Source organism: Nicotiana attenuata, unplaced genomic scaffold, assembly GCF_001879085.1.
Source record: "Nicotiana attenuata strain UT unplaced genomic scaffold, NIATTr2, whole genome shotgun sequence".
Lineage (NCBI taxonomy): Eukaryota > Viridiplantae > Streptophyta > Magnoliopsida > Solanales > Solanaceae > Nicotiana > Nicotiana attenuata.
Window position 1 is genome coordinate 274,400 of NW_017670932.1, and position 26,223 is coordinate 300,622.

Genomic DNA, 26,223 nt, shown 5'->3' on the forward strand with positions numbered 1-26,223 from the left:
AAAACAAGGGTTATCACTATCAAGAATAATAGGAGCAGCAGGACGGGTAATAGGTCTGGGTCGGGGAGCCGGGGGAAGGGTAGTAGGTTGGAGACTACTTTCACCAATTTTAGCTTTTCCCTTACCACCAAACATTTTTTTCAAAGAAAATGCCATATTAATTACAATTATGCAAACTAAACACACAAAAATATATTCTTAAAAGTTAAGAGTTGGAACGAGTTTACCGAATTGCCGAACAACTTCTTGAAAATTGAAAATCGTTGAAGACTTGAAGACTTGAATACTTCAATTCACCAACTTCACAATTTTTCACGAAATTGCAATAATAAAATAAGCAATTATAGAAGAGAAATTAGATATAGATTGAGAGAGATTGAGATAGATTGATGAATTGGTGAGTAAAAATGAAAGAATGAGGGGGTATTTATAGTTGAGAATTGGGGAAAAGTGTAATTATATAAAGTTTGGGGTTAAAATAAAGTTTGGGGGCCAAATGGCTATTTTTTAAAATTCCAAACGGTTGAAAATTAAAGGCCAACGGCTAGATTTTAAAATCTGACCGTTGGCTATTTTTTAAAAAAAAAATTTTTTTTTTTAAAAATTAGCCGTTGGAGCCCGTTAGGACCGCTAGGCCCGGTTGAACCGGCCCAGGACCGCCTGCCGGTCCCGGGCTTAGCGGTCCCGGTCTCGTGGGCTACACGAGCAAGACCGGCCCGTCACGGGCTTATTACCCATTAAGGGACCGGCCCACCAGGACCGTTTAGCCCGTTAGGACCGCGGGCCCGGTCCGGTCCCGGTCCAAGACCGGCCCACCAACAGCCTTAGTTAATAATAGATTTTTCTCCCATGCATTCTCACATATATTTTTGAATTATTTTATGATAAATGGACCTTGGGCCTAACTCAACCCCAGAAGCTAGCTTATGAGGTGAGGATTGCTCAAAGATCATATGAGGAGACCAAGGACCTCAAATCCCACCGATGTGGGACAACTCAGCACTCCCCCTCACGCCCAGGTCTGCAAACTGGAGCATGGACAACATAAATGGGGGCTCAACATCGGCAACAATAGTTGGAATGAGCCTGGCTCTGATACCATGATAAATGGACCTTGGACCTAACTCAACCCCAAAAGCTAGCATATGAGGTGAAGATTGCCTAAGACCATATAAGGAGACCAAGGACCTCAAATCCCCACCGATATGGGACAACCCAACATTTTTAGCTAGATCCTTGCACCCGTATCCGTACTAGGATCCGTATCCCCGAATCTTATAATTTACATCTCGAAGGATCCGACCTCTAGATCCGCACCCGTGTCGGATACCCGCACTCGTGTCCGAGCAACTTAGTAGGTTATACAATGGCATTTCATTTGTTGTGTAGTTATCTCTTATCCTGTCAAACTAATTAAGAAATCATGGACATGCAAATGTTGGTTTCTTAAAATGTTTGCACTAACTAATGTATTATCTATCTTTACAAAGTTTTGCTTGCCAACAACTGAATGTCTTAGCCTTATGATTCTAGAATTGTTTAGTTGTACCTTTACATGTTGTTTTACTGCATACATTCTCTTCTGCCTATCCAACAAAAAGACTTTGCCTTGTTTTGCTTCTATCATTCTTCATAATAATTTCCATAATTCCACGCTTTTAGCTTTTCTTAAATGATGTATACTGTTGTTTGAAGACAGCTATCTGTATGTGCAGGTTGGTCAGTTAAGGGAAGTTTCTAACAAGACCAACAATGCCGAGTTAAAATTATTTTTGGAAGTGGACCTTGGCCTGGTACCTTTAAATTGCCTTGGATTACTTTCCTTTATTGACAAGTGTTTTTTTGCCTTAGATTCTACTGTACTTTACCTTTTAACTCGTGGAATATTTCAGGATCTCGTTCCTAGTCCTCCACCTGAAAAAAGTAAAGATGATATACTCCTTTTCTTTAAGCTTTATGATCCTGAGAAAGAAGAGCTTCAGTAAGTCATTTGCTCTTAAAGGAACCTCATGTTAGAAATATTTTGGCATGTGACAAGGTCTTTTTTTTTATGAAGATTTTTGTGACAAGGTCTAATGACAAGATTTATTCCCTTTTTGCATTTCCAGATATGTTGGTAGGCTTTTTGTGAAGAGTACTAGTAAGCCAGTTGAAATACTTCCAAAACTGAATGAATTGGCTAGATTTGCTCCTGACCAAGAAATTGACCTTTTTGAGGTGTGTTACTGTTGCCTTCTCTCTGTTATTGATACAGTTATCGATCTTATTGACGTGACATGAGAATTTGTCTTTTTACTTTACAGGAAATAAAATTTGAACCTTCTGTCATGTGTGAAAGACTGGACAAAAAGGCTTCATTTCGATTTAGCCAGGTTTTTGTCTTCTGTTTTCCCCACCCAGTTGCTGAAAGCTCATATCTTCTCAGATGTAGATTTTCTTTTCTGACTGACTTAATTTTTATAGATTGAAGATGGTGACATTATATGCTTTCAAAAGAAAGCTTCTCCTGAAGTTGAAGAACAAGTCCGATTTCCGGATGTTCCTTCATATCTGGAATATGTAAAAAATCGCCAGGTGAATCCCGATACTGCTCCAGTTTTCGCTAAGCTGGTGATGCTCTTTATGTTGATGTTAATTCTTGTCCCTTATTTTTTGGGTTTATGGTCCTCTATGGTGGTTCCAAAGGAAATACGTTTCAAAACTCCCCTGGGTTTTTGCCTTGACTAGTTGCATTTTTTTTGTTACTGTATATGTGACATCTTTCTCGCCTTAATTTATGTTTTATGCTCGTGTACACCGTACAACTGGCTCTTTATGTTTTTCTTTCTCCATTTTTGATTCCTTAAATCTGAGTTCGTTGTTTACAGATTGTCCACTTTCGAGCACTGGAGAAACCGAAGGAGGATGATTTCTGTCTGGAGTTGTAAGTTTATTTGGTATCTTATCTTTCAATTTATTGCAAAGCATTTGCTTACATCTATAACTGTTTGTTTTTGTAAAATTACAGAGCAAAAAGTGATACATATGATGATGTAGTGGAGAGAGTGGCGCAACGGCTTGGTGTGGATGATCCCTCCAAAATTAGGCTTACTTCACACAACTGCTACTCTCAGCAACCCAAGCCTAACCCCATCAAATATCGGTCCGTGGATCATTTGGTAGACATGCTAATCCATTACAATCAGGTTTGTTAACATGAACTGACTTTATCTTGGGAGCACATGGTGACGTTTAACGCTTTACTCATCATAGAAGTGGACAGTGGTATACTATTTTGGTACGATCTAATGTGCCAATGGACTAACCACATTTCATTTTTTTTGGGTGGGTGATAGATTTCTGATATTCTTTATTACGAAGTTCTGGACATTCCTCTGCCAGAATTACAATGTCTGAAGACGCTTAAAGTTGCTTTTCATCATTCTACGAAGGATGAGGTGTGTCTAGTATGGCAAAATCATTTGAATCAAATCAAATTATTACTTTTCCTCATTACATATTTTTTCATTGCTTTCAGGTTGAAATTTTGAATGTAAGATTGCCTAAGCAGAGTACCGTGGGGGATGTTCTTAATGAAATCAAATCAAAGGTATAGATAGGTGTAGCAACTTGAATTGCAATATTGAGTCTATGAACGGAAGAAAGCAATTTCTGCACCCAGCAGGAAAAAAGCAGTTTCCTAATGTGGTAGATTTCTTATGTCTAGATGATTATGTATTTTAGGTACTTTATGCATTGCTGAATGTCGTTAGATGGATTCAGGTTCTGTGGAGAACATGTAGGAAAAGGATACAGTCTTGTCTAACTCGTGTTATTTATTTACCTTAATAATTGAAGAGTTGAACCGTCAACCTACCCCAACTTGTTTGGGATCGAGGCGTAGTATTAGTAATAATTGAAGAGTTGGTATTTGCATTCATCTCCTACACTACGCCAGTGTGTTTTTCTGCTACTTTGGTTAATACTTTTTCCCTCAATCAGATTGTCATATTTCGGTTCTCAAGGGTCAGATTGACAGTTTTTTTTATGCTAGATTGGCAATGATCAAATTGTCTTTTGAAAATAACATTTAGAGATTTAGAAGTGACATGAGAAGTACAAGTTAGCAACTTTTGCTTTTCAATTTGTTTGACCATAATTGAGTATGTGAAAGTTCACTATTTTTGACATGTGGGGGTTGGCAATCTTTTTGTGATTTTGTTTTACTTTGGAAGATGGCGATCTTTCTTTTTTTCAGGCAATGGGAGTACTCTCTTTCCCATCAGATTATCTTATTTAAAACCATTAATAAAGGATTTGTAGTGAATGTGCACCCTAATGTTTTTCATCAGTGTATATATTATGAAGAAAATCTTTCTACATGCATTTTTTTGAGGACATTTGCCTCCCTGTCTTCTCCCTGCATCCTATCTACAAAGGAAAAAGGAAAAGATCATGCGGAGCTTGACTGGCAATTCGAGATTTAGATCTGTCATGTATATTGTGCAACCAATATTATATGTCTAATGGTGGCTTCGTTTTAATGATGGCTTCTGTCTCTGTTTAATGATGGCTTCTGTTTCTGGTATGAGAATATAACTACTGGCATATGGTTGCTGCAACAGGTAGAGTTGTCCCATCCAAATGCAGAGCTTAGGTTACTGGAAGTCTTCTATCACAAGATTTATAAGGTGAGTAGTCCTATAAGTTCAATACTTTTATCTTTTATTATGTTTGTGCTGACATTTTAGTTTGATAGCTAAATGGCCTTTCAAGACTAGCACTGCTTGCTTAAATGTTCTTTTGTCTGTCTATCTAATGCATGCTTTCGTTATTGCTAATCTGCCAGATCTTTCCGCTCACTGAAAAGATTGAGAATATAAATGACCAGTATTGGACATTGCGGGCAGAGGAGGTTAGTTCTCTAGGTGTTGTCTGGCTGGTTTCTTCTTTCTTCTCTCTTCGTCATCTCCTTTTGGTCTTTTTACCTCTTTTTTTCAACAACAAAATAAAAAAAAACTGGTGAGGTTTTGAAAGTTTAAGCAGAGATTTGAATAAATATTCCATTCCCCCCCCCACCATTTTTCAAAATGGAGAATCTAGGGTCTGGGTTTTAATTTGATTGCTATGCTTTGCTGTGTCAGCTTTAATTGTTAGGCCTTCTGTTCCACCGACCTCTGCTTTAGACAGTTCAATCTGGGCAAGTAATGATGATATTTATGGCATAAGTTAGTCTTGTTTACTTGCTTACTACTGCATCTATTTTATTTTAATTTTTTTTTTTGCAGATACCAGAGGAGGAGAAAAATCTTGGTCCCCATGATCGTCTAATTCATGTTTACCATTTCACGAAAGAGACTCCACAAAATCAAATGGTATTACATATTGGCTTGATTGATGTTACCGATACACTGCTGCATCTGATGTTACTAAGATGTTACTGATACACTGCTGCATCTGATGTTGAAATTAGTAACTGGATTGGTTTTCTACAGCAAGTGCAGAATTTTGGAGAACCTTTCTTTCTGGTCATCCATGAAGGTGAAACTTTAGCGGAGATTAAAGTGCGCATTCAAAAGAAATTGCAGGTTCCAGATGAGGAGTTTTCTAAGGTACAGTGTGTGAGCACAAAGCTTTTGCTGCAGATGGAATCTGCTTGCATACTTATAGCATGGTGGTTTAGTTTTTGAAAGCCCTATGACTGACTTGGGGGTTGACTCTGTACTCTTTTGATGGCTAGTGGAAATTTGCATTTTTATCATTGGGGCGCCCGGAATACCTTCAGGATTCGGACATTGTATCTAGCCGCTTTCAGGTAGTGTATTGATGTTATCTTGTATTTTCTTCCTCCCCTTGGATTTCATTTTCAACTTCCGTATAAATGTTTGGGTCAGCTTTAGTTGTGTTCTCTTTGTTTCTAAATTCTGTCCATGCTGAAAATGCTTATATTCCTGTTGCAGAGGAGAGATGTTTATGGCGCTTGGGAGCAGTACCTTGGATTGGAGCATGCAGATAATACATCTAAGAGGCCATATGTTAGTCAGGTAAATTCTCTAGGTCTTATGGCTTCTGCATAACTCCAAGATACTAGGAGTTACCTTTTGGTTATCGAATTAAACATGCGAGTAACTCAATTGTACAACCCAAATTTTGGCTCCTCTTAAAGGGCTGTTAACTCTTATAGTTATTGATCTGAGCAGAACATATTCTTTTGTTAGCCATTATATATATATATATATATATATATATATATATGTGGATTTCCCCTCTCATACAAATATTTTACTTGGGCTAATGAAACAGGCACATACAGTTTGACAAATGTCACAAATCTCTCTTTGAAAATAGCCCGTAAAAAGTTACTGGTTGAAACAATTTTTTTTGAGAATGTACTGGTTGAAACAATTTAAGTCTCCCATTGTAGCACATTTAATAAATTATATATGCAAGGAAGCTGAATGGAAATCATTGAGATGTCTTTCTTGTTCTGAATTTTCTTCTTCTGGATAAGTTCATCGTTCCAATTTATACGGGAAATATGGAATGTCGATAGAAAAAGAGAATGAGGGTTTTTGAAGTGGGAAAAACAAATATAGCAACTTCTCTTGTTATCCAAACACCCTAAAGCATTATACAGTATAAAGCCTAATTGTTGGGAAATGCACTATCAAGGTTTAGGTTTGTAATGTCCTGGTCCATTCCATGCATTGCCTTAAGGTCTTGGGGTTAAATGTTCAGATTCTTTCACATGGTATCAAAGCCAGGCGTATTCTTATGGTTTACCCCAAGTGCCACATGTTGCCTGGGTGTGCAGAGGGTGTTAAAGTATCTTACATTGGTTGAGCAAATGAGATGTTCTCTTTTTATATGGTTTTACGCAATCCTCACCTCATGAGCTAGTTCTAGGGTTGAGTGAGGCCCGGGATCCATTTTCTTGGTATTAGAACCCAAACTTTGGTGAGCTCGTTTTGACAATCGCATGCTCTCCCTTCATCTTCTATTGTGCTAGGCTTCTCTCTCTTAGGTCAGCTTATGAAGCTACTATGGGAGCCTCTCTTTCTGTCTTTCACACACAAAATGCACAGCCCATTGAGTTTCTAATGTTTGTTCCAGGCCCACTGCTTGTTGCGCCTAATTTGTTTCCCTCTGCTCTAAGCCCGCTACTATTGAGCCTCTTCTCTCTTTATTTTAAGAAAACAAAAATAACAAAAAAGGGGTAAAATTTATCTTCAGTCAACGTGTAAACGCTAGAACTAGGTTATACGTGCGGGAAGGCGTTAGTAAATATACTTTTCCCTCATTTGTAGTTTATGGGTTTCCAATGGATTTTATCATGTCTTGAGCCACTCTACAGATTGCTTTAAGGTTTTGTGGATGCTTAGATCTTTACTCTTATTTCAATTAGGTACTCTATTTGCATAAAAAATAGGTGCAATAGGTTGACTTCCATGTGGTGGATTAAGGATATGTTTTTATGTTTGAGCTTGGTATAGTAGTATTTAAATAGTAATAATTGAAATTTGGAAAGTTTGAGGACTTTAATGGGCAATTGTCATGTCAGGGTTGCAATAATCTAAAATGTACTAATATAGCAGTTTAAAATTTTCAAAGGGAAAGCTCGGCAATAAAGAAAGGACAAGCGAATTGGGAAGGACAACTGAACGATTTAGGCTATTAAATCAGTACAAAGGACTTGTTAGAAAAAACAAAAATTAGTACAAAGGGACTAATCACTTTTGACAAGAATTAGTTTGTCTTAATCAGTACAAAGGTACTAATCACTCTTCACAATGCCATAAAGTACGTAGTGTCAGTTAAATGAAACAGGTTATGCTCTTATAATCTACAAAACCTAATTTATATTGATTTACTTTCATTATTGCATGCTTTTAGCTTTTGGCGAACTGTTAGGGCCAAGTTAAGATTTACTGTCATTACTGTAGTTCTGGTGACTAGATTGTGACCTAGATCTTGCTATGTGATAAGGTATTCAGGTCGTAGATCGATTATAAAATAATAATAATAATAAATTCAGTTAATAGTTGCAGACATGGTTTAATTTCTCTTGCGCTGGACCTTCTCTTTCGGGGGGTGCAGTCAGATATTAGATATGGCTGATGTTGCCATTTTTCACTATGATATTAATTCAATGAGTGGTTTGCATGTGTAGTACCAAAAAACATCAGTTTAATAGTTGCGGAAGGACTTAATATTACTTGTGTGCTGGACCTTCCCTTTGAGCGGCTTGCTGCCTTATAGTGTGGTCATTTTATGTTAAAAGGACCTCTTTTAGTTTATTATGCTTTGATATTTCACCCTGAATTTTGCAGAACCGCCACACCTTTGAAAAGCCAGTCAAGATATACAATTGAAAAGGGTCTGTGATACTCCAGCAGGGCTTTGGTTGTACAGTGTACACCCCTCACGAGCTAGAAGGGATATGTAAAAGAGTTGTGAGCTATGGCAGGATGATAAGTAGAATGAAGAGAAGAGATTAGCATGAATATTAATTTCCTCCTGGTAATTTGGTCAGACTGCAGGCTATTATTCTTCCTTTCAGTTTGGTTTGGTAAGGGAGGTTTGTATTTTGCTCTTTAGTTTAGTTAGGATGTGCGCTGCAGTTTCTGCCCTCACCTTCAGCTATTACTCTGCTGAGGGTTGGGTCTTTTTGACATTATCTTCTGCATATAAGATTTTGGTTGAAGGGATGTATAGTTGATATAGTTGGGTGCATTCTGGACTTGCATTATCTGCATTTTATTTTACAGAATTTTCCCATTCCTCAGTTTGGTTGTATGTAATGTCATACTTGTGAGGGATGGGCTTGTAAAATCTCCCTATAGTATTGATATATGTTTCTTTGCTTCATTTCTCTGTGTTTGTTTTGCTGTTTGTTTAGTTTGGCCGAAACTGAGAAAACCACGCACTCAAGTATGTGAATTATTCATTTGTTGGCTATCTTTTCGTTTCTTTTGTTAATGAAGGCCCGCTGGACTGGGAGAAGTGTTAATTCACTGCATTTATTTTACCGAGTTATTTCGTCCAAACTACTATATGTAGAAATAACTATTGCTTAAACTGATGATGCCTTTTTTTCTCATCTTTCTTGATGGCAGATGATTGAGATGTTTCGCAGGAAAATCCTTTAACAATTTGATTGTGATAATAAGTCAATATTAGAGAATCAACTAATGACTTATTTGGATGGATCTATGGTTAGAGAGAGTTCTAGATAACACTAGATCTTTCTCTTGTTGCATAAGCTTAGATTCTCTGAACCATCTTTAATAGTTTTCTCCAACACACCTAAATTGGTAATATTATTTAGTCAGTAATCTATATTTAATGTAAAATAATTGCCAACAAGCTTAGCTGTGGAATTATTGCAATGATATCATGGTGTACACAAACACTCTATCTTGGCAATTGCACCTTTTCCTTTTTGTACTGTAGGAATATACTTTCATTTTTCAATTTATTACTGTTCTCAACCGTTAAAAAGCTGAAATTCGTGTAGTATACTTTTGAAACTATCATTGCTTCACCTCTTTGAAGCTAAATTGACAAGAAATTAGATTAGAGAGCTAAAGGCACACTTGGCGATGGAAAATTCAGTTGTAAGATGTGACTTAAAAAGTAAACGACACAACCATCCCTTGTGCATATTGAATACACACCATTTTTTAGACTCACCTGTCAAAGCCATTGGTAAATTGATATATATTTCAATAACATGTTGGGTATAGATTGTTAACGTTGTGGACAGACCGAACATTGAGGTACATTTTATACTAATTGACCAAATTTGTTAAACAGGACTATCTTATACAACAGCTAATTAACGCATCTCAGATATATACTGAATCAAAATAATGTTTCATAAGAAAAGAATTATCAAATAAATTGAAATGCTAAAGAAAAAGAAAAAGGATGACCGCATGATCATAAGCCCCGTTCAGTTAGTCTAGCTAAGTAGACTAGACCCCGTTCCGTTCCAAAAAAATTGCAGAAATCTACTTTCTCCGTTTAAATTTAGATGATGTAGTTTGACTTGGCACAAAGTTTAAAAAAAAAAAGAAGACTTTTAAAACATGTGGTTTTAAAAGCTTAAAGGGCAAAAAGCTTATTGGAGCTATGATATTTGTGTGACTATAAAAATTTCTCATTTAGGGTAAACTGGATAGAATGGAAAGTTTAAAGTTAAATTGTTTCTAAATATAAAAATATATAAAAATGTGTCATTCTTTTGGAACGGACTAATAAGGAAAATATGTCATCCAATTAAAATGAAGGGAGTAATACTTTTTTTGTGTGTGGTGTGGGGTGGGGTGGGATGGGGTTGGGGGGGGTTCTCTAAATTTTGACCCCCGCTTGCCTCATGGGCAAATCGTCAAGGTTAAAAATTTTGCCCCTCGCAAGGGACGAAATTTCAAAACCATCAACTTCGAGGGCCATTTGTGTACTTCACACAATTCACCCTGTATTATCGGCCAAGTGGGTACTGGGCCAGGAATCACAGGCTCCACCTCCTCGTCCCAGCCCAATCCCCATCTGAGATATGACTCCACGCCTACGAAGCTCTTAATTCATCTATGCACTAATGGTCCGGGGGCTTTCTTGAGCTTCGGCCATCGTAAGAATTGCACGGGACGCCCTGTTTGGTCGCCCCCATTTATTCTATACCCACTTTTTGAAAAAGTTTTAACTTGTACCCACTTTTTAAACAACTTCAGGCCTCCTCCTCCTCCTGCTCCTTCTTCTTCTTCTTCTACCTTTTCTTCTTTTTCTTCTTCTTCTTCTTCAGGTGACAATGATTTTATACAGTGGTTGTGAACATATTTTAATGTAGTTTATGATATTTTATAATGGTGAGATGTTATGACGCTTTACTTTTTACTATTGCTTAGGGTTTCTTCTTCTTCTTTTTCTTAATTTCAAAATGGGTTCATTAGATTTATTGTTGTTTGACAAATTGATGATTGAGGTTTGTTCCCGATGATATTTGGAAGTTATGTTTCAAATTTGAGCTCATTTGGAGTAGATTTAGGTATTAATTTATAATTGAATTTTAATATCCCAATTCCCATTTCAATTGTAGCATAATTGGCATTTTCGACATAATTGCGTTTTTTGCAGAAGATTTGTAGAAGTTTTAGTCGTTTTTGATTTGTGAAAACACTAACAGAAAACAAAGCACCTACAATTAGAATACAAATAATCTACAATTTATCTACAAAATATCTACAAACTGGGTACATTGAATTTTTATATCCCAAGTCCCATCCAATTGTAGCATAATAGTGATTTTTGACATAATTACATTTTTTCAGAAGATTTGTAGAAGTTTTAGCTGTTTTTTATTTGTGAAAACAGAAAATAAAGCATCTACAATCAGAATACAAATAATCTCCAATTTATCTACAATTTATGCAATATGTCTTCTTCTTCTTCTTCTTCGAGTTTCAATCTTAATTTCAGTCAAAACCAAGTCTAATCTTCACCAAAACCCCTCAAAATTGAGATATAAACTCCAAACCATATTCCCGATTATTTTCCAATCCAAACAAATAATGATTTTTGAAAACCCAAATTTGAATTCAAAGCTTTCAAGCTTTTTAATTGCTATCAATGGTGGAAAATATCTGGAAGAATATTTACTTCCATAATTGTATCGCACCTAAATAGGAATATCTGGAAGAATATGATTTGATCTGATTTACGCCAAATCTTTTCAGAATATTTTGTTCCTCCATTTTAGCTCGACAAATTAGGAAGATTCAGCTACTATTAATTAGTATTCAATGATTGGTATAATAACTGTAGAAAAAATGTGGACAGGGCGGGTAAATTAAAAACTATGCACATTTTTGGTAATAAGGTTTCATATATGGTATAGGAAAGAAAAATCTCAATTTTATATAGTTGTGGGTATTTGCTACTATCCATGTAAACAGATTAGGTAGGAAAAGAATCCGCCAACACATGGAAAACAAAACATTGCATTAAGCATTTATATCTTTTAACAAATCATCCGTTATTTACGGTTTCATAACTCAGTGAGCTTCGTTTACTAGGAGGATTCGAAATTGTGATGTAGTTCCATCATACATTCTAAAACTCATAGAAAGATGAAATTGCTCGTCATGCATAACCAGGGCCGAAATTCCTGTGTTAAACCAAAAATTCATGGAGAAAAAAGGTAAAAATAGCACCGGCTAGCCAGTTTTCGGACTGGTCATTCAAAAATAGCCAACGTTTGCAAAGTCAATGAAAAATAGCCACTATTTTGCTGCAACACAAAAAGTTCCTGCATAATATACCGGAGATCGGTGCACCTGTGTATGAACTTCCAACATATTATGCTGGAGCTCCAATGGAAAGTTCCAGTATAATATACTGGAGGTGCTCCAATCTCCAGTATTTTATGCTGGACCTGTATATTCTACTGTAACTCCAGTATAATATACTAAAATTCCAGTATATTATAGTGGAATAATTTTTCGAATTTTGAACAGTGTTTTCATTCAGATTTATCTTTACTTGAAAAGTGACTAAATTTCGATTACTTTTGAAACTGTAGCTATTTTTGAATGACCACTAGTAAATCTGGCTATTTGAATAAGCTTATATATCAAGGAGGAAAAATAAAGAAAATTCCCGTGTTAGACCAAAAACTTCATGGAAAAAAAGAGGAGGAAAGCGTATATATCAAGGAGGAAAAAGAAAGATGTTTGCAGTTAGAATTGCAGTTAAAAGAGAGAAAAGAGAAGTCATTCTCACATTGGATAGGAGGACCGGAAAAGATGATCCATTGATATTGCAGCAAGTAACCACAAAAGTAGTTACAGTATACAATTAAGATCTGCTTTATGTGGGTCAGACGTAAATCACACACATAAAGGCCTTCTCTTGAGAACTATAGGGTAAATTTGATGTCAGAATATATATACAAAAAAGAGGAAGAAACCAGGGGTTGATAATCAGATAACGTTTTGCAAAGACTTGGCATTTAGTCATGTTATGATGTTAATCTGATGACTGCAATTTCGTATTAACCCTGCATATGAGATGTTTGAAAGAACCGGTAAGAATAAAGCCCCCTATGTATGGGATAATAAACACCCGAAAAGAAATACCTGCTGGCTTAAAATTTCCACAGCAACATTTAAGTCCCCTTCAGCTGCTGCCAGTGCAACTTCTACTTGTGTCTGAGAAAGTCAAGATCGTTAGCGCATTCATGAGCCAGATTAGCACATTCATGATGCATTCAAACTAAAACCACCACCATTAAGCGAATCTGAACCATAACTGTACCTTCTCAAAACCCATTGCAACAAGCTTTTGAACCTTTTCATCTGAGAGAATGGAGCCCTATATACAAAGAGATACTTTTAGCATTGACAATTGTAAGGAAAACAGTTAGTAAGGGTACAAAGTTTGGATCAAATACCTGCTGTCCTAGCAGTCTGGTAGCTCCGGCCGTAGTATCTACTGCTGATTGACTGAGTTGTCACACAGAATCAAAATATAACTGTGTGTTTAGAGCAAATCACGATACCAAGCTCTTAGGTTTTAAGAATAAAAGTTGAGCTATCAATCTCTATCCGCAGTTGAATGCCAGCCAATTATAGAAATTCGAGCCTCTACTTGTGATATGGATTATTTGATATAACTCTACGTTGATATATATAGAAATCAGAAAATCCAGAAGAAATTATACTGCGTAAACGTGTGTAAACGAAGTGTAGTTTTGTGAACATTTTGAACAAAACCAGCTTTTCCTATCTGTAGTGATATAACTTAAGCTTGGTTACTGGATATGCCAAATTTCAACACCTGTATGCCAGCTAATCACTAAATCGGATAGCAGTATAAGTAGGCAGCAGAACGTGAAATGCAATTAAAAACAGATCGATCGTCGTGCAACAACCAATGATTAAGATAAATTCAAAATCGATATGATTACCATCAATTTATTAGCATGTAACGACAGTCTGTTTCTAGTACCTTCCAGTTAAGCTCCGCTCTCCACCTATTGCCGCTGGAGCTGAAATACGCTCAGGGCTGTTGCTACCACTCAGGAGCCTAGCCTGTAACGTTGAATCATGATTTCCAGTGGAGGTTTGAGAAGTCAGAGTTCTTCCTCTCCCAGGAAACCTGCTATCATCTGTCACCGGCTGCATTTTCAACAAGTTAATAACTTGATAGACCTCAAATCAAGATTTATATTCTTATTATACATTAGGACACAACACACACAAAAGAGAGCTATGTAAGTAGCGACTATTAAGCAGTTGTGTAGTTCGTTGAGTATTCTGCAAGAGAAGGTTGACGAGTACATCTGCGAGACTCATCAATACACAGGTTAGAAAATGGCATCGACTTACTCTCATTCACAGCCCACTAGAGACCAAGCACAATTACAGCTTTACCTACTTTGTTAAAAGAAATTTCTGCTGACAAGAAAAGGAGGACAAGATAGATATCAAGCTAATTAGATAGGGAAATAACATCCATACCCTCTCAACTCCTCCTAATCTAGATCAGTCAATGGGACATTTGAGAGAGAAATATGAGCTCATACCACATTAAGTCCGAGAAAGCCACTCTATTTCATGCACACTCAACTGTTTATATTTTTTATCAATAACCAAACGTTCTCCATTCCAACTTCTGTGATTTTTCCTCCAAAACTCTTAGAGGAGGTAACACGTGCTTTGAAAACTTAATCCATTTTTGTGAGATAATAGAGAAGATACTATTTTAACAAACCTTGTAGTTCGCATATTTATGAAAACCTTCACTAAAGTTTGCAAAACTAAATTAGGATCCTGCCTCCTAAGAAAAGAAAATAAGAATAAGCAAAGGAGAAAAAGAATAAGAGGAAAAAATAAATAAATAACTCAGTAAGACACTGACAAACAAATTATACCACTTAATATAATGGTGCTGTTTTAAATCTTATTCAAAACCAGAAAGAGTAAAAAGAGCATACAAAAATTACTTAATAGGAACCAAAAAAAAAAGAGAGATGTTGTAAACTATTTTTCTTTTTCTTACATGATTCCAACTAATATGGTCTTTACTTATGTTCATTTCAATCACTACTTTGGTGATTACCTTTAAGTGTGATAACAAGAAACTTGGGTAGGTTGTGCAATTATTCTCAAAGGTGAGAAGGTTGCATTGCACTTTATAGAGTATGAAGGTCAATAGTCTCAAAGATAACAAGACAGAAGTTGTTCTCCCTAATAAGCTTGTCATCACCAGCATTAAAATCAAACAAACATAGGGTTCCTTTGTGTCACTTGTCTACCATCTCTCTCACTGCTATTCATATATTTCTTATCCAAAAAATCTACCAAACATAGTTTCATGCATGTACTATTTCTAAAGAGAAGCAAGGTCAGATTAATCCAATATCCATATGTTTATCTTCTAGTGTACTCAGAAAAAGCAAGTCTGGATAATCTGGAAGATACCTGAGCAGAGCTCTCTCTCTGTGGCATCCACGAAGAGAGGTTCTCCCAAATATTTCCAGACAGCACTCCATTTCTGAAAGGAAGAAACATTACTATTTTTGCACATGCTCAGATTAAAGATTATAACTGAATTAAGAACAGGATCTACCTGGAGGTCACAGTTTGATTTGAATGTGTGGGTAGGTATCCTGCACCATTACCACCAGTACACATAATAAACTTTGGTCGCCTCACGCAAGTTGACTGCCCAAAATATAGATATTAGTATTTTGCTAATTTCACTTTGTCATTGAAGTGCATCAACCAAAACGAAATTGAGAGGTGGGCAAGGGCTTAGATGTGCCATAAAAAAAAACATGCTTCAACCACTAAAATGTTACAATGAACCGAACTTTCAATATAACAATAATGAACAAATAATCTTTCTCTTGTTCAAGTTAAATACACAAAACCTAAAGGGAGTTAACCGGTTTGACAATCAAAGGGAGAAAGATGTGAGTGTCTTAATTTTGGATTGTTTTCGACAGCTATAAAAGTGTTTACCCCACAGGTTGTGATCTTTTGGGTCATTTCTCTTATAAAAATTTTGGGTTCTTGTCCACTCCCTTGAGTGCCATTCTAGTAAATTTACATTTACCAATTGAGAAAAGAATGAACCAGAGATATAATACGGCCTACTGAAACACTTATCTTTGGGATTTCAAAGAAGAGAACATATAGAATCAGCACAAGGACTTGAAGCAGCATCTACTTAACGACATTGTTATCGCCTAGGACAAACCACCCACGGCAGCAGTAAACGAGAGGCAACAATTTCTTGTACTAATTAAGATGCAAACACATTATCTTTTAGCTTGGTTAACCACAGGACCATTTTGGATTAAATCATCCGTCCCCTGTCAGCTATTAGTAGTGTCTCTGGCTGTGACAATTTACCATGCAAATGCCCTGATCATAGGCTTAACTTATTCTCTCTTTTTCTTTTTTAAATAACCGTAGTTCTTTGTCCTATTTAAGATTTTATTATCTACAAGATGCCAAAAAACCAAGGTGGGAAGTTAAGTATCAAAGAAAAATGAAGCAAACAAGCAAGCCAAGTCAATCAGAAGGGTGATGCTCCATGTCACTTTATACGTCAAAGTTGACCACACAAGTGGTTTAAAAGTTAAGAAATATCGGAGTATCTTACTGTCATTTCTTTAGAGAACTTACTAGATATGCGGAAGATTCAATAGCCGAGAAGAAAGAAGTCCCCGGTATCAAAACATTGAACAATCCATATGTATCTGGTACCATCAAGAAAAGGGAAGGGAAAAAGAAAAAGTTTTAAAAGATATATGAACACAAATTTAGATGTAAAGATTGTGGACGTAATTATCATGATATCACAAATGACAGGGAATAGAATTTTGAAAACTTGAAGAAGGTCCAGCAGGGTGAAATTTACTTACATGCAAATCCAGACAAAATACCACATAGATGTCCAAGTAAGGAGACATTACTCATAACAAGCTGAAACACCACCAATAATATCAATGCATACCTAGTGGAAAAACAATCAATATTATAGCATAAGATGCTATGGTGCGAAACGTACAACAAAGTCCAATTATCGGAAAGTTACACTGTTACCATTTAGCAGGCACATTGAAAAGGCCAAACACACTGCAAAAAGAAGCAAACTGACATTAACAAACACATGATTCCAACAACTCAAAATTGATCTAAGGTGACCAGTCATATCAAATCTCAGACAGTCTTTTTCCCAAACCTATCTGTGAAAGAAACGAAGAAAAACCATACTTTAATTGATTTAAAAAGAAGATACAGGATCCAGAAACAGGAAACAAACAAACCTTCTAGTTTGAGCCCCACTTAGACTCGTCTCAATCACAATCATTGAAAATAAGATGCCTGAGAAACCTATAGCACATTCGTCCATAAAGTATGGAGAAGGATGAAAGGGATTATGAGCAACCAACAATGCTATAAGAAGATGGAATAAGGCACTGCTAATGGCCAACAGAACAATTATGTATAACAGGCGCACAGATCCCATAATCCTCTCCAGCTCAGAACCCAAAGGAACCAAAGCTAACATATTAAACAGAACGTGCAGTAGAGAACCATGAAACAGAATTGAGGTGAAAATCCTGTAAACTGCCAGAGAAACACAAAAATAAAATGGTTGTCAACATAAATAAGATACAAAGTTATGCTAGAAATGACAAAGAAAGAAAGGATATCAAAATTATAGCTCCACAAAAGGCATACATGCACTGTAGAGCAAGAAAATCAAAGTTGAAATTACGTGATTCATCGCGAATGGATGACAAATATGAGTGATATCTTTTTGAAAGTTAAGCATGTGCGTGGCAAATGCACGAGAAGAGTATGAAAGAGTAAGGGTGCCAGCAGCTTTTAAGCAAGAGAGCGATTAAAACAATTGATCATCAGAAACTAATTCCTAGCTAAATAACCACCACAGCCACCATCCTCATCAATGGATGCTAGACAATAGCAACGTATAATCATGCTCAAATTCAATTGCAAAGATTCAATCAAATTTATCTTTCAGATATAGAAAGAGTAATTTGAGTGCAGCTTCACATGATTTCTTCTTAACAGGCACATTTTGATGTATGAGCAGCACTATAAGTGACTGTGTACCTTGAAATCGAGAAATTACAGCAGAGGGCCAGAAGCATACTTCAGCAAAGGAGTCATATCCAACCAAAAGGCAAACCAAGTAAATTACCCCACAAACAACCACCACTGCAGATGTAAGTACAGGAATTCCTTCCCACCACTGTCCCATCCTTGTCTGCAATCCCGCCTACAAACAAATTGGAACAAGTGAGAGTCAACATAAAAGCTATTATTCTCACTAACTATTGTCTTTCAATTCCAAGCTAGACATAATGCAGTACTAAGAAATATGTTCCATTTTACTTGTCTGAAGTAGGAATATGTAGACATGAGATAAAATGGATAAGATAAGAAGACAATATCTCTAGTTGCTTCTTATCGGAAGAATAATAAAGTAAAATGGTGGATCTGATAACTCGGTAGTCCTTGATCTTAATATCACTTTTTGCTTTGAAGTGACACTTAAAAATAAAGAGCTAATAGAAATCTTTTGAAAAAAGGAAAAGATAGACACATAATTTGGAATGAAAAAAACTGATTAAAATAAAAAAAAATCAATGGCCAATCCATTATAATAATGAAGTGCTTAAATGTTAGCGAATCCAAGAGGAATAATCATTCTTCAAAAGTAATATAAAGCACATTATCTTTGCAGCCTTGCAGTGACATAATCACTGCAAGAATATAAAGAACAATACAGTTATTGAATATAAACTTCAGTAACAACATCTGAAATCGACCGTACTAGCTGAGGCAAGGTTACAAACTATATGAAATTTGTGATTGAAAAAAAAACTTTATGCAAATACATTATTGCCAGTGAATTCCTCATTAGCTTTGTCACCATTTCACTACATTTTCACTACTGGATTTTTAATATATATTCAATAAAAAATCACAATAATTTCCAATTGTATCATCAAAATATGTGGTGCGTGTCACAGTTACATACAGTCAACAGAAATACTCCCATTTCCCATAAATAGTCCCTCAAAAAATGACATGACCAAAAATTCATGAAAACACCTAATAATTTTCAATAATGCTAAAAAAATAACCCTAAGTTACTCTAATTCTCCATAGCTAACATGATCCGAGATTCCAAATTCAAAATTCAAACATTTTCACTACATTTTCATACACTGCTACTTTTCTAACTTCAGTAAGAACCCTAGCATACAAAAAGGATAAGTGAATAACTTGTAGATCGAAAATGAAAATGATGAGAAAAAATTACCTCAGAAACAATGTTTGGTCTCATTTTCACTGAGTTTTTTCTTCTTTCGAGATTTCCAATTCGAACGTTGTCTTTTCAGGTAGAGTGTAGAACTCAAGACTGTATATTTATATATACTCCCGGTTATGGGTCGGGTCGGGATCTGAATCGATTCAATGTCCGTCACGAATCCATTTGTAGCAACCCTCTTAGATCCGAATAGTAATCTCTTCGTTACTAAGTTTTCTGTGAGAACGCGTTAATATTTTTTTTTAGTTATCTATACTCTATACGACTGCTTTAATATTATGTTTAGAATATTTTGTCAATTTCATTATTGAAGCTTTTCCTACTTTTTTTTTGTTATTGAGGTTTAAATAGGAAAGTTTGTATGATGTTACAATTTATTATGTATTCCTAGGACATATAGTTTTATTAATTTTGGGAAAATAAAATAGATTTTCTTCCAATTTAACTTAGAATTTTAGTGATATAATCAATTTGGAATAAAGGGATCGGAGTAGAACCAAAAAGAAAGTAAATGCAAGGGTAGAATTGTGACGGTCCGCCAACAACATTCATCTCAACTAACATATTGACCACTAGTAGATATTGTTATTCTAACATTTCAAACTGGTTGGTCAAATAGTATGCATGTCAACCAATCATCATTTACTTTCCGAGGAGGTTGTATGATCAAATAAATCTGCATCCTCTGCAATTGCAATGCCATATGAAATCTTGATGAGCGAGTTCCAAGCGTCAAACCATGTAATGATGTACCAGATCAGACTAAAAACTGACTTGCACCCGATGTTTTCACTCGCACTCGATATTTACATCAGCTTAATATATACATGAGACATGCCTTTACATACACTCCAATTACTAAATCAAAGTTAATTAATATATATTTTTGCATTAATTTATAACAAAACCATGATAAATTAGTATAATTTAGGATAAACATTGAAATATTTTTTGGTTATCGAAATAAGGATACTGATCTCCAAATAAAATTTGGGATTTTATTTATTTCATATTTATTTATGAATATTAGCTAATACACGATACAAATTTTATATCAAACTGACAGCATTAGCTATATAGAAGGTGAGATAGCTAATCCCTTGAGATATCACATCCCATAAAATAACCTTGTCTATCCCACCATTGAACCAAAAAATCCCTGAGGATAAATTCGCACCGAAACAAACTACATAGTGATAGGAAGGCCAAAGTTTATTGTGCCGAAAAAGAAATATCCAAACAGTGCGTGGTTACAAAAATAACATCTTCGGGCCACATTTATATTTTTGTTAACTAGATGATTTTTTTTTAGTTAAAAAGTAAAGAAAAGTGACTTTTATGTTACAAAACTTAACTTGAATGACTACAGATGAAACTACGCTAGCGTTTGGCCATAGATTCCAAATTTATTTTAAAAAATCTGATTTGGGTGAAGTTTGGTTTGAAGATGAAAATATGTTTGGACATACGTTTTCAAAACATATTTTCCAACTTTATTTTGAAAAAACATGTATATAATTCCCAAGTTTTGGGATTTTGGCCCAAATTCAGCTCAATGGCTAATTTTGGAATTTGAAATTTTTGATTTGGGATTTGGCCAAAATATGAGCAAAATTTATGGCCAAACATGAGTTTTGAAAATAAATCTCAAATTTGTTTTGACAAAACTTATGGCCAAACGGGGCCAACAACTCAGAGATAACAAGGTACAATCCATGGAAAACCCTATAAATGAACACAAGGTAAAGATGGATAACGCAGAACTGACGGTAAAACGCTGACAAAATTTGACAAATTGTACGGATAATGGGTTTTCGAGCACCTTAAATAGTACTCGATAGAAAGAGATAAGTAACTGAACGTGAAACCAGAATACATCTAAATAATTATTTCTAATATTTTTGTTCTTTTAGGTATGTTTAGGTAACTGAAGAAGGTGTAGAAACGATATTTCATGAAAGGATGTGTAGCTAGCTTGAAATATGTTCTAAAAAGCTTCTATCACGAACCAATTTCAACCTACAACATTTTTGGTGAAGAGGATATTGAATAAGCATTGTTACGCCTGCTCCCAGCCACCTAGCCTCATCCCTGGGTCATAATTTGTAAACAGTCGAAACTCATTGCCTAGTTTGCTTGAGTGATGTGGCCTAAAAACGCATGGATGTAAACCCAAGAGCTCTGAAGCCCTATCCATCTGCACTTCACCTGCATGTCCAAAAAAAGAAAAAACAGAGAGGTTAAAGAACATTCAAGGCATACACTGGTTATCTTCAACACAGAATATCCTTCTTCACTTTCTCCTTTTTTTTCTCTCTTTGCTTTACTTCGGTGGCATTCTCACTCTCTGTTCTTCTAAATATTTTTCCTCCTCTTTTTGCTTTGGAGATGGATGAAAGTCGATAAACCTTGTCTGTTATCTCTTAAACCATTTGACAGTTATCGACTTTTTTACCAACGTAATATTTGTTAATAATAAAATTAGTAACCATATTCATGACCACCATGAAGAATGAAGACAGGTAGAGATAACAAGATTCAATGTCTAATGAAGAAAAAATAGTTAGATTCAATGACCTATTAACAAGATGAACGACAGGAGGCCAGGTCCCAAAACACCGCATTAATTCAGTATGTACCTGTGAGTAAAAGCAAGTAAGGTTGTCCTGGTCTCATGAGAAAAGAAATTGTTTGAGCAACTTTCTCTAAGCATTCCCGACTCTGAAAATTTAAAAAAAAAGTACATATTGAATAAACCATCGCATAAATGTCAAACTTGCACACATGTAATGACAATGAAGTGAGCAATTCACTTTCATAGCATTCCCAACTTTGAAAAACAAAAGAACAAAGGTGAATGAATCATGGTACAAATGTTAAACTTGCACAAGACAAGTAACATCAATAATGAAATTAACTCATCTTCAGCATCACAACAGTGCATAAAGGCAGTTAGTTTTCTAACACAGATAAAAGAGGTTAATTGAACGAGAAGTATCTATTCGTTTCTAGGTTACAAACAGCCTTCTAATATAGCTGAAGATGCTCTACAGGTCAATTTCAGGCAAGCCTATCTTCAGGTTCTTTTTAAGCAGGATCCTCGCATTTTTAGAGAGTACCATGCTAACCTTGGAAATGCAGATTAATAAAAAGTAAACACAATGCAAATAAAATAAAAAAGCAAAGAAACAGAGGTAAAGATAAAAATAGTGTTTATGAGCAATTATTTTTGAGAAAAAAATGTTTATGAGCACTTTCCAACTAGATATTAATATATGCCTGTTGCCCGAAGAATAACAAATCAGAAAAATGAACAATCAAGGCAGCGTAGAATTGTCCCATTAATGGAGACCAGTAGAAACTGAAAAGAAGCATGAGGTTAATAGGTGAATTTTCTGATAGAAGAGAAAGTAACATTTGATACTAAGATGACCAAATTTAGAGAAGAAAAGAAAAGGGCAAGCATAAGATTCACTCAAAAACTTGCATGCCAGACTATGAAACAGTCAAGTTTGGGATACTTTCATGCGATCTATGCTCTTTTTTTCGTATACCATCCCATCCAATGGCCCATCCAAGGTGAGAAACCCATAACTAAGCAATGGATGATCTTCAACTATAGGCAAAATTCTGAATACAAGGATGATAATTTATTTATAGATATCTCTGAAGTATACAGGAAATTTCGGAAATCAAATTAGTCACAAGTAAAAATGAAATATAGTACAAAAAAAGATATTCTTTAATAACCATAGAACCACTTCAGTATACGACACATATCAGCTCTCACCAGGTAAGGAGGATCTGCAACAATTATTGGATATGAGTGTTTCAATGATGAAGGAAGATCTTCTGGTTGGTTGTAGTCGTAGAATGTGAACTCACTTCCATACTGTTCAAACCGTTTGTCATACTCTAAAAGTTGTGCTTGAACATTAGGGTCAGTTTTCTGAGACCGAGTAATAAAATAAAGCATTAGAAGTTGGAAAATATATCAGTTCACCATGAAGAACTAAATATCGTATAACAGGAAAATGCAAGAAAAATATCAGGAACTGCTTCCTAAACACTATTACTAGTGTAATGACATGCTTGAAACAATATGACACAAATTATAAATTTTTTATATAATCTGCAATTGAGCATGCAAATAATTTACATACACATACGAAGATGAAATAGATATTCAAATAGAAAACCAAAGGAATATAGAAGAATGTATACAGAATATTTCGATGTAAGTTTTTGAAAAGAATTTCCTTTCATGTGGTTATTGCTTTTGCATGCTAACTCCCCCTTTTTTATAACCATGGTGTTTCTACGGGATACCTGCTACCTCCCAACGACAACAAGTACCAGGTAACTCTGTCCACAAAGGCTTGGACAAATGGAAAGAAATCATCTAGTGCTTTTTGCTTCTGTTGGATTTGAACTTGAGACCTCATGGTTCTTAACCCACTTCATTGACCACTAGGCCAAACCCTTGGGTGCTTTGCATGCGAACTCCTTATGGTTGTGAACTAACTTAAACTGCCTTGTTTAATTTTAAAATCAAACCAATTGCTTTTGGAACCGGGCTCAACTCAATAGACATAAGCACAAAATTCAGATCAAGCGAATAGAAGACACAGCAGATAGCGCATTTATATAGATGAAATGACAGTTCCGCCTAATATGACTCCTCTGCTGGACGAGAAATTAGCAAACAAAGCACCCCCATCAGTAATTAGTAGCTCTGATGCTACAAATTTTACTAAACTGTCCCTGTTCTTCAAAATATCTCTCATACTACATTTTAGTCACGAACAATCTCTTTTCCTCAAGTTTATTCCCTGTTAACATATTTTTCTCACAATGACAATCCAGCTCATCTGTCTTAGATCTTATTAAATTCCCATGTTTGCTCCTTCATTCAATCAATCAAGCATATATTAGTGGTTCTATTTCAACAATCAAGTTTCGATCATCTTCATAAGGACAAAAGGATTCCTTTTTTACTAGCTTTTTTGAAAGAAAAAAAGCAATTTGTTTTAATGTCTAAATATAAAGGAACAAATAGTTATAAATTAATACAAGTTTGACAACTAAAATACACTCAAATCAACTAATTGTAAACTCTGCTAAATAAAACGTTCCTCAATCAGAATTTCAAGTATTATTCGTTTTTCTTTAAATAGAATTATCGTTGTTTCCAGCTAATTAGCCTGCACTCTACCTTCTCCATCTAAACACCAGTTCACTAGCAGGATTCAAACTTGTAATTTGCGCCTCACACACATTGCACTGTACTACCTTCAGTGGTGGAGCCACAGCCAAGGAAGCGGGTTCAATTGAATCATCTTCGTTAGAAATTTGTTAAAATTCAAGGCCCAGCCACTGGCTACTTTTGCTATTGAATTAAAGCCCCAGGGCCAAGAATTATTCTTCTCATTTTGGTAAATTCTCCATAAGCTAATTTTCTTACCAAAGATGAAATTAACAATATTCTTAGATTATTTACTGTGCTTTATCGGTTTCACTTACTGTGGAAAAAAAATTATAAGCAAGACATTCTGCGCTGAAACAGTAGAATTGAAATAATCAAAGCTTAAAATATCTTACCTTGAGGTAAGCGTAAAGCGTGGGGCAAGCAATGCAAGCAACCGCCGGCGAATCAATCGACCGGCAAAGAGCGAGGACTTCAGCGGCGACGGTTTCAGCTGTTTCGCGGTCGTACCAGAACTGGCTGAGCCTCCAATCCTCCGTCACAAGCGCCACGTCATCCTCCGCTTGTTGCTCCACCGCCGCAGCTGATGAAGCTTCCGCTAGTGCTCCGTTCTGTTCGGCGAGGAACTCTTTAAGTGCTTCTAGTGCGTGAGAGCTTAGGGCCGGCGTATCGTCGTCGCGGTCGGCCTCCAAAACGACGTCGTGGTGTACGGTGTCTTTTGCAGTCTCCATTTTTGCTAAACCCTCGCGAGCTCGCAGCTCTTTTACAATATGGCTCATATACACTTTAAACCTCCCTCCCTTGAAGAAGAATTAACACAAATAGTCACCCACCCAACTGATTAAACTAAAAATAGTAGGTGGAAGAATAATATATGCACAATTTATAATTATATATATATATATATATATAATTATATAATTATATATAATCTGTCTATGTGGATAGAAAAAATAATTAGTAATTTAACCGGCTATTTGTGTAAAGATCCTATCATCCCTTCAAGTGAAGTACTTTGCTCCTGACGTCTACCTTTGTTGTGTCAAATTGACTTCTATAACAGTTGATAATAAAAGAAAAATTTGTCTTATAAGTCTCACAAATTTCAGTAATAAATACTCAGACTGTATCAAGAATATGTACAAGATATATTTATGTGGCTCTAATTAAGTCATCCACAATCTTTAAGTTTGTCCAATTGTCTAACCGTTATATTTTCTATGTATATCAAAAATAAACAAATTGAATATAGAAATGCATGTTAACGCTTTCTACATTAAGTGAATTGTATGGGTCAGAATCCGACCCCACGATAATTAACGAAGTTAATCCCGTCTTAAGCTAATTCATGATTGATTAGTGGTACGACCACTCAAAATTAGCGGTATGCTACCCTTATCTGACTCGATCACCAAGGCCACGGCCCGTCCGTCATCATGAAGGCGAAACCCCAACGTGGTCACGACCACTTATTACCAGCTCACGAAGCTCACAGCTATAAATACCAAGAGAGGAAACCCTAGAAAAGGGGGCTTCTTCTTCTTTACTATTCAAGAGAGAGAGAGAGAGAGAAAGATATAACGATACACATATTATGGGAAAGTGGAACATCATTGTAAGGCTCTGAACCTCTTCATGGAGAGGCAGACCACAGCAATACT

At 35.7% G+C, this 26,223-nt stretch overlaps 3 protein-coding genes across 4 annotated transcripts in view; 1 reads left to right on the plus strand and 2 right to left on the minus strand.

The window, feature by feature from the left end:
• LOC109244586 (ubiquitin carboxyl-terminal hydrolase 12) overlaps positions 1–8,926 on the plus strand; it is a 22,740-nt gene extending 13,814 nt beyond the window's left edge. For both annotated transcript variants that reach the window (XM_019411697.1, XM_019411698.1), the window contains exons 17-32: positions 1,716–1,793; positions 1,893–1,981; positions 2,109–2,217; positions 2,304–2,372; positions 2,464–2,574; positions 2,868–2,923; positions 3,008–3,185; positions 3,336–3,437; positions 3,518–3,589; positions 4,605–4,670; positions 4,829–4,894; positions 5,268–5,354; positions 5,475–5,591; positions 5,720–5,794; positions 5,940–6,023; positions 8,310–8,926. In XM_019411697.1, the coding sequence (XP_019267242.1) occupies positions 1,716–1,793; positions 1,893–1,981; positions 2,109–2,217; positions 2,304–2,372; positions 2,464–2,574; positions 2,868–2,923; positions 3,008–3,185; positions 3,336–3,437; positions 3,518–3,589; positions 4,605–4,670; positions 4,829–4,894; positions 5,268–5,354; positions 5,475–5,591; positions 5,720–5,794; positions 5,940–6,023; positions 8,310–8,351 (1,401 nt within the window). In that variant the 3' untranslated portion in view covers positions 8,352–8,926. The remainder of the gene's footprint in view (positions 1–1,715; positions 1,794–1,892; positions 1,982–2,108; positions 2,218–2,303; positions 2,373–2,463; positions 2,575–2,867; positions 2,924–3,007; positions 3,186–3,335; positions 3,438–3,517; positions 3,590–4,604; positions 4,671–4,828; positions 4,895–5,267; positions 5,355–5,474; positions 5,592–5,719; positions 5,795–5,939; positions 6,024–8,309) is intronic.
• A 3,839-nt stretch (positions 8,927–12,765) lies between these two features.
• Positions 12,766–19,589, minus strand: LOC109244587 (rhomboid-like protein 15). Its single transcript, XM_019411700.1, has 13 exons — positions 19,348–19,589; positions 18,132–18,297; positions 17,318–17,621; positions 17,094–17,126; positions 16,913–17,004; positions 16,674–16,747; positions 15,610–15,704; positions 15,462–15,534; positions 13,987–14,156; positions 13,430–13,481; positions 13,294–13,350; positions 13,116–13,187; positions 12,766–13,036 (listed from the first exon to the last, which is right to left on the minus strand). Exons 1-13 carry the CDS (start codon positions 19,369–19,371, stop codon positions 13,031–13,033), a joined length of 1,218 nt encoding a protein of 405 aa, XP_019267245.1. The 5' UTR covers positions 19,372–19,589; the 3' UTR covers positions 12,766–13,030.
• Positions 19,590–21,102: 1,513 nt separating this feature from the next.
• Positions 21,103–25,394, minus strand: LOC109244588 (protein-lysine N-methyltransferase N6AMT2). The gene is made up of 4 exons (XM_019411701.1): positions 24,958–25,394; positions 23,147–23,305; positions 21,996–22,077; positions 21,103–21,564 (listed from the first exon to the last, which is right to left on the minus strand). Exons 1-4 carry the CDS (start codon positions 25,339–25,341, stop codon positions 21,416–21,418), a joined length of 774 nt encoding a protein of 257 aa, XP_019267246.1. The 5' UTR covers positions 25,342–25,394; the 3' UTR covers positions 21,103–21,415.
• Between the last annotated feature and the right edge of the window lie 829 nt (positions 25,395–26,223).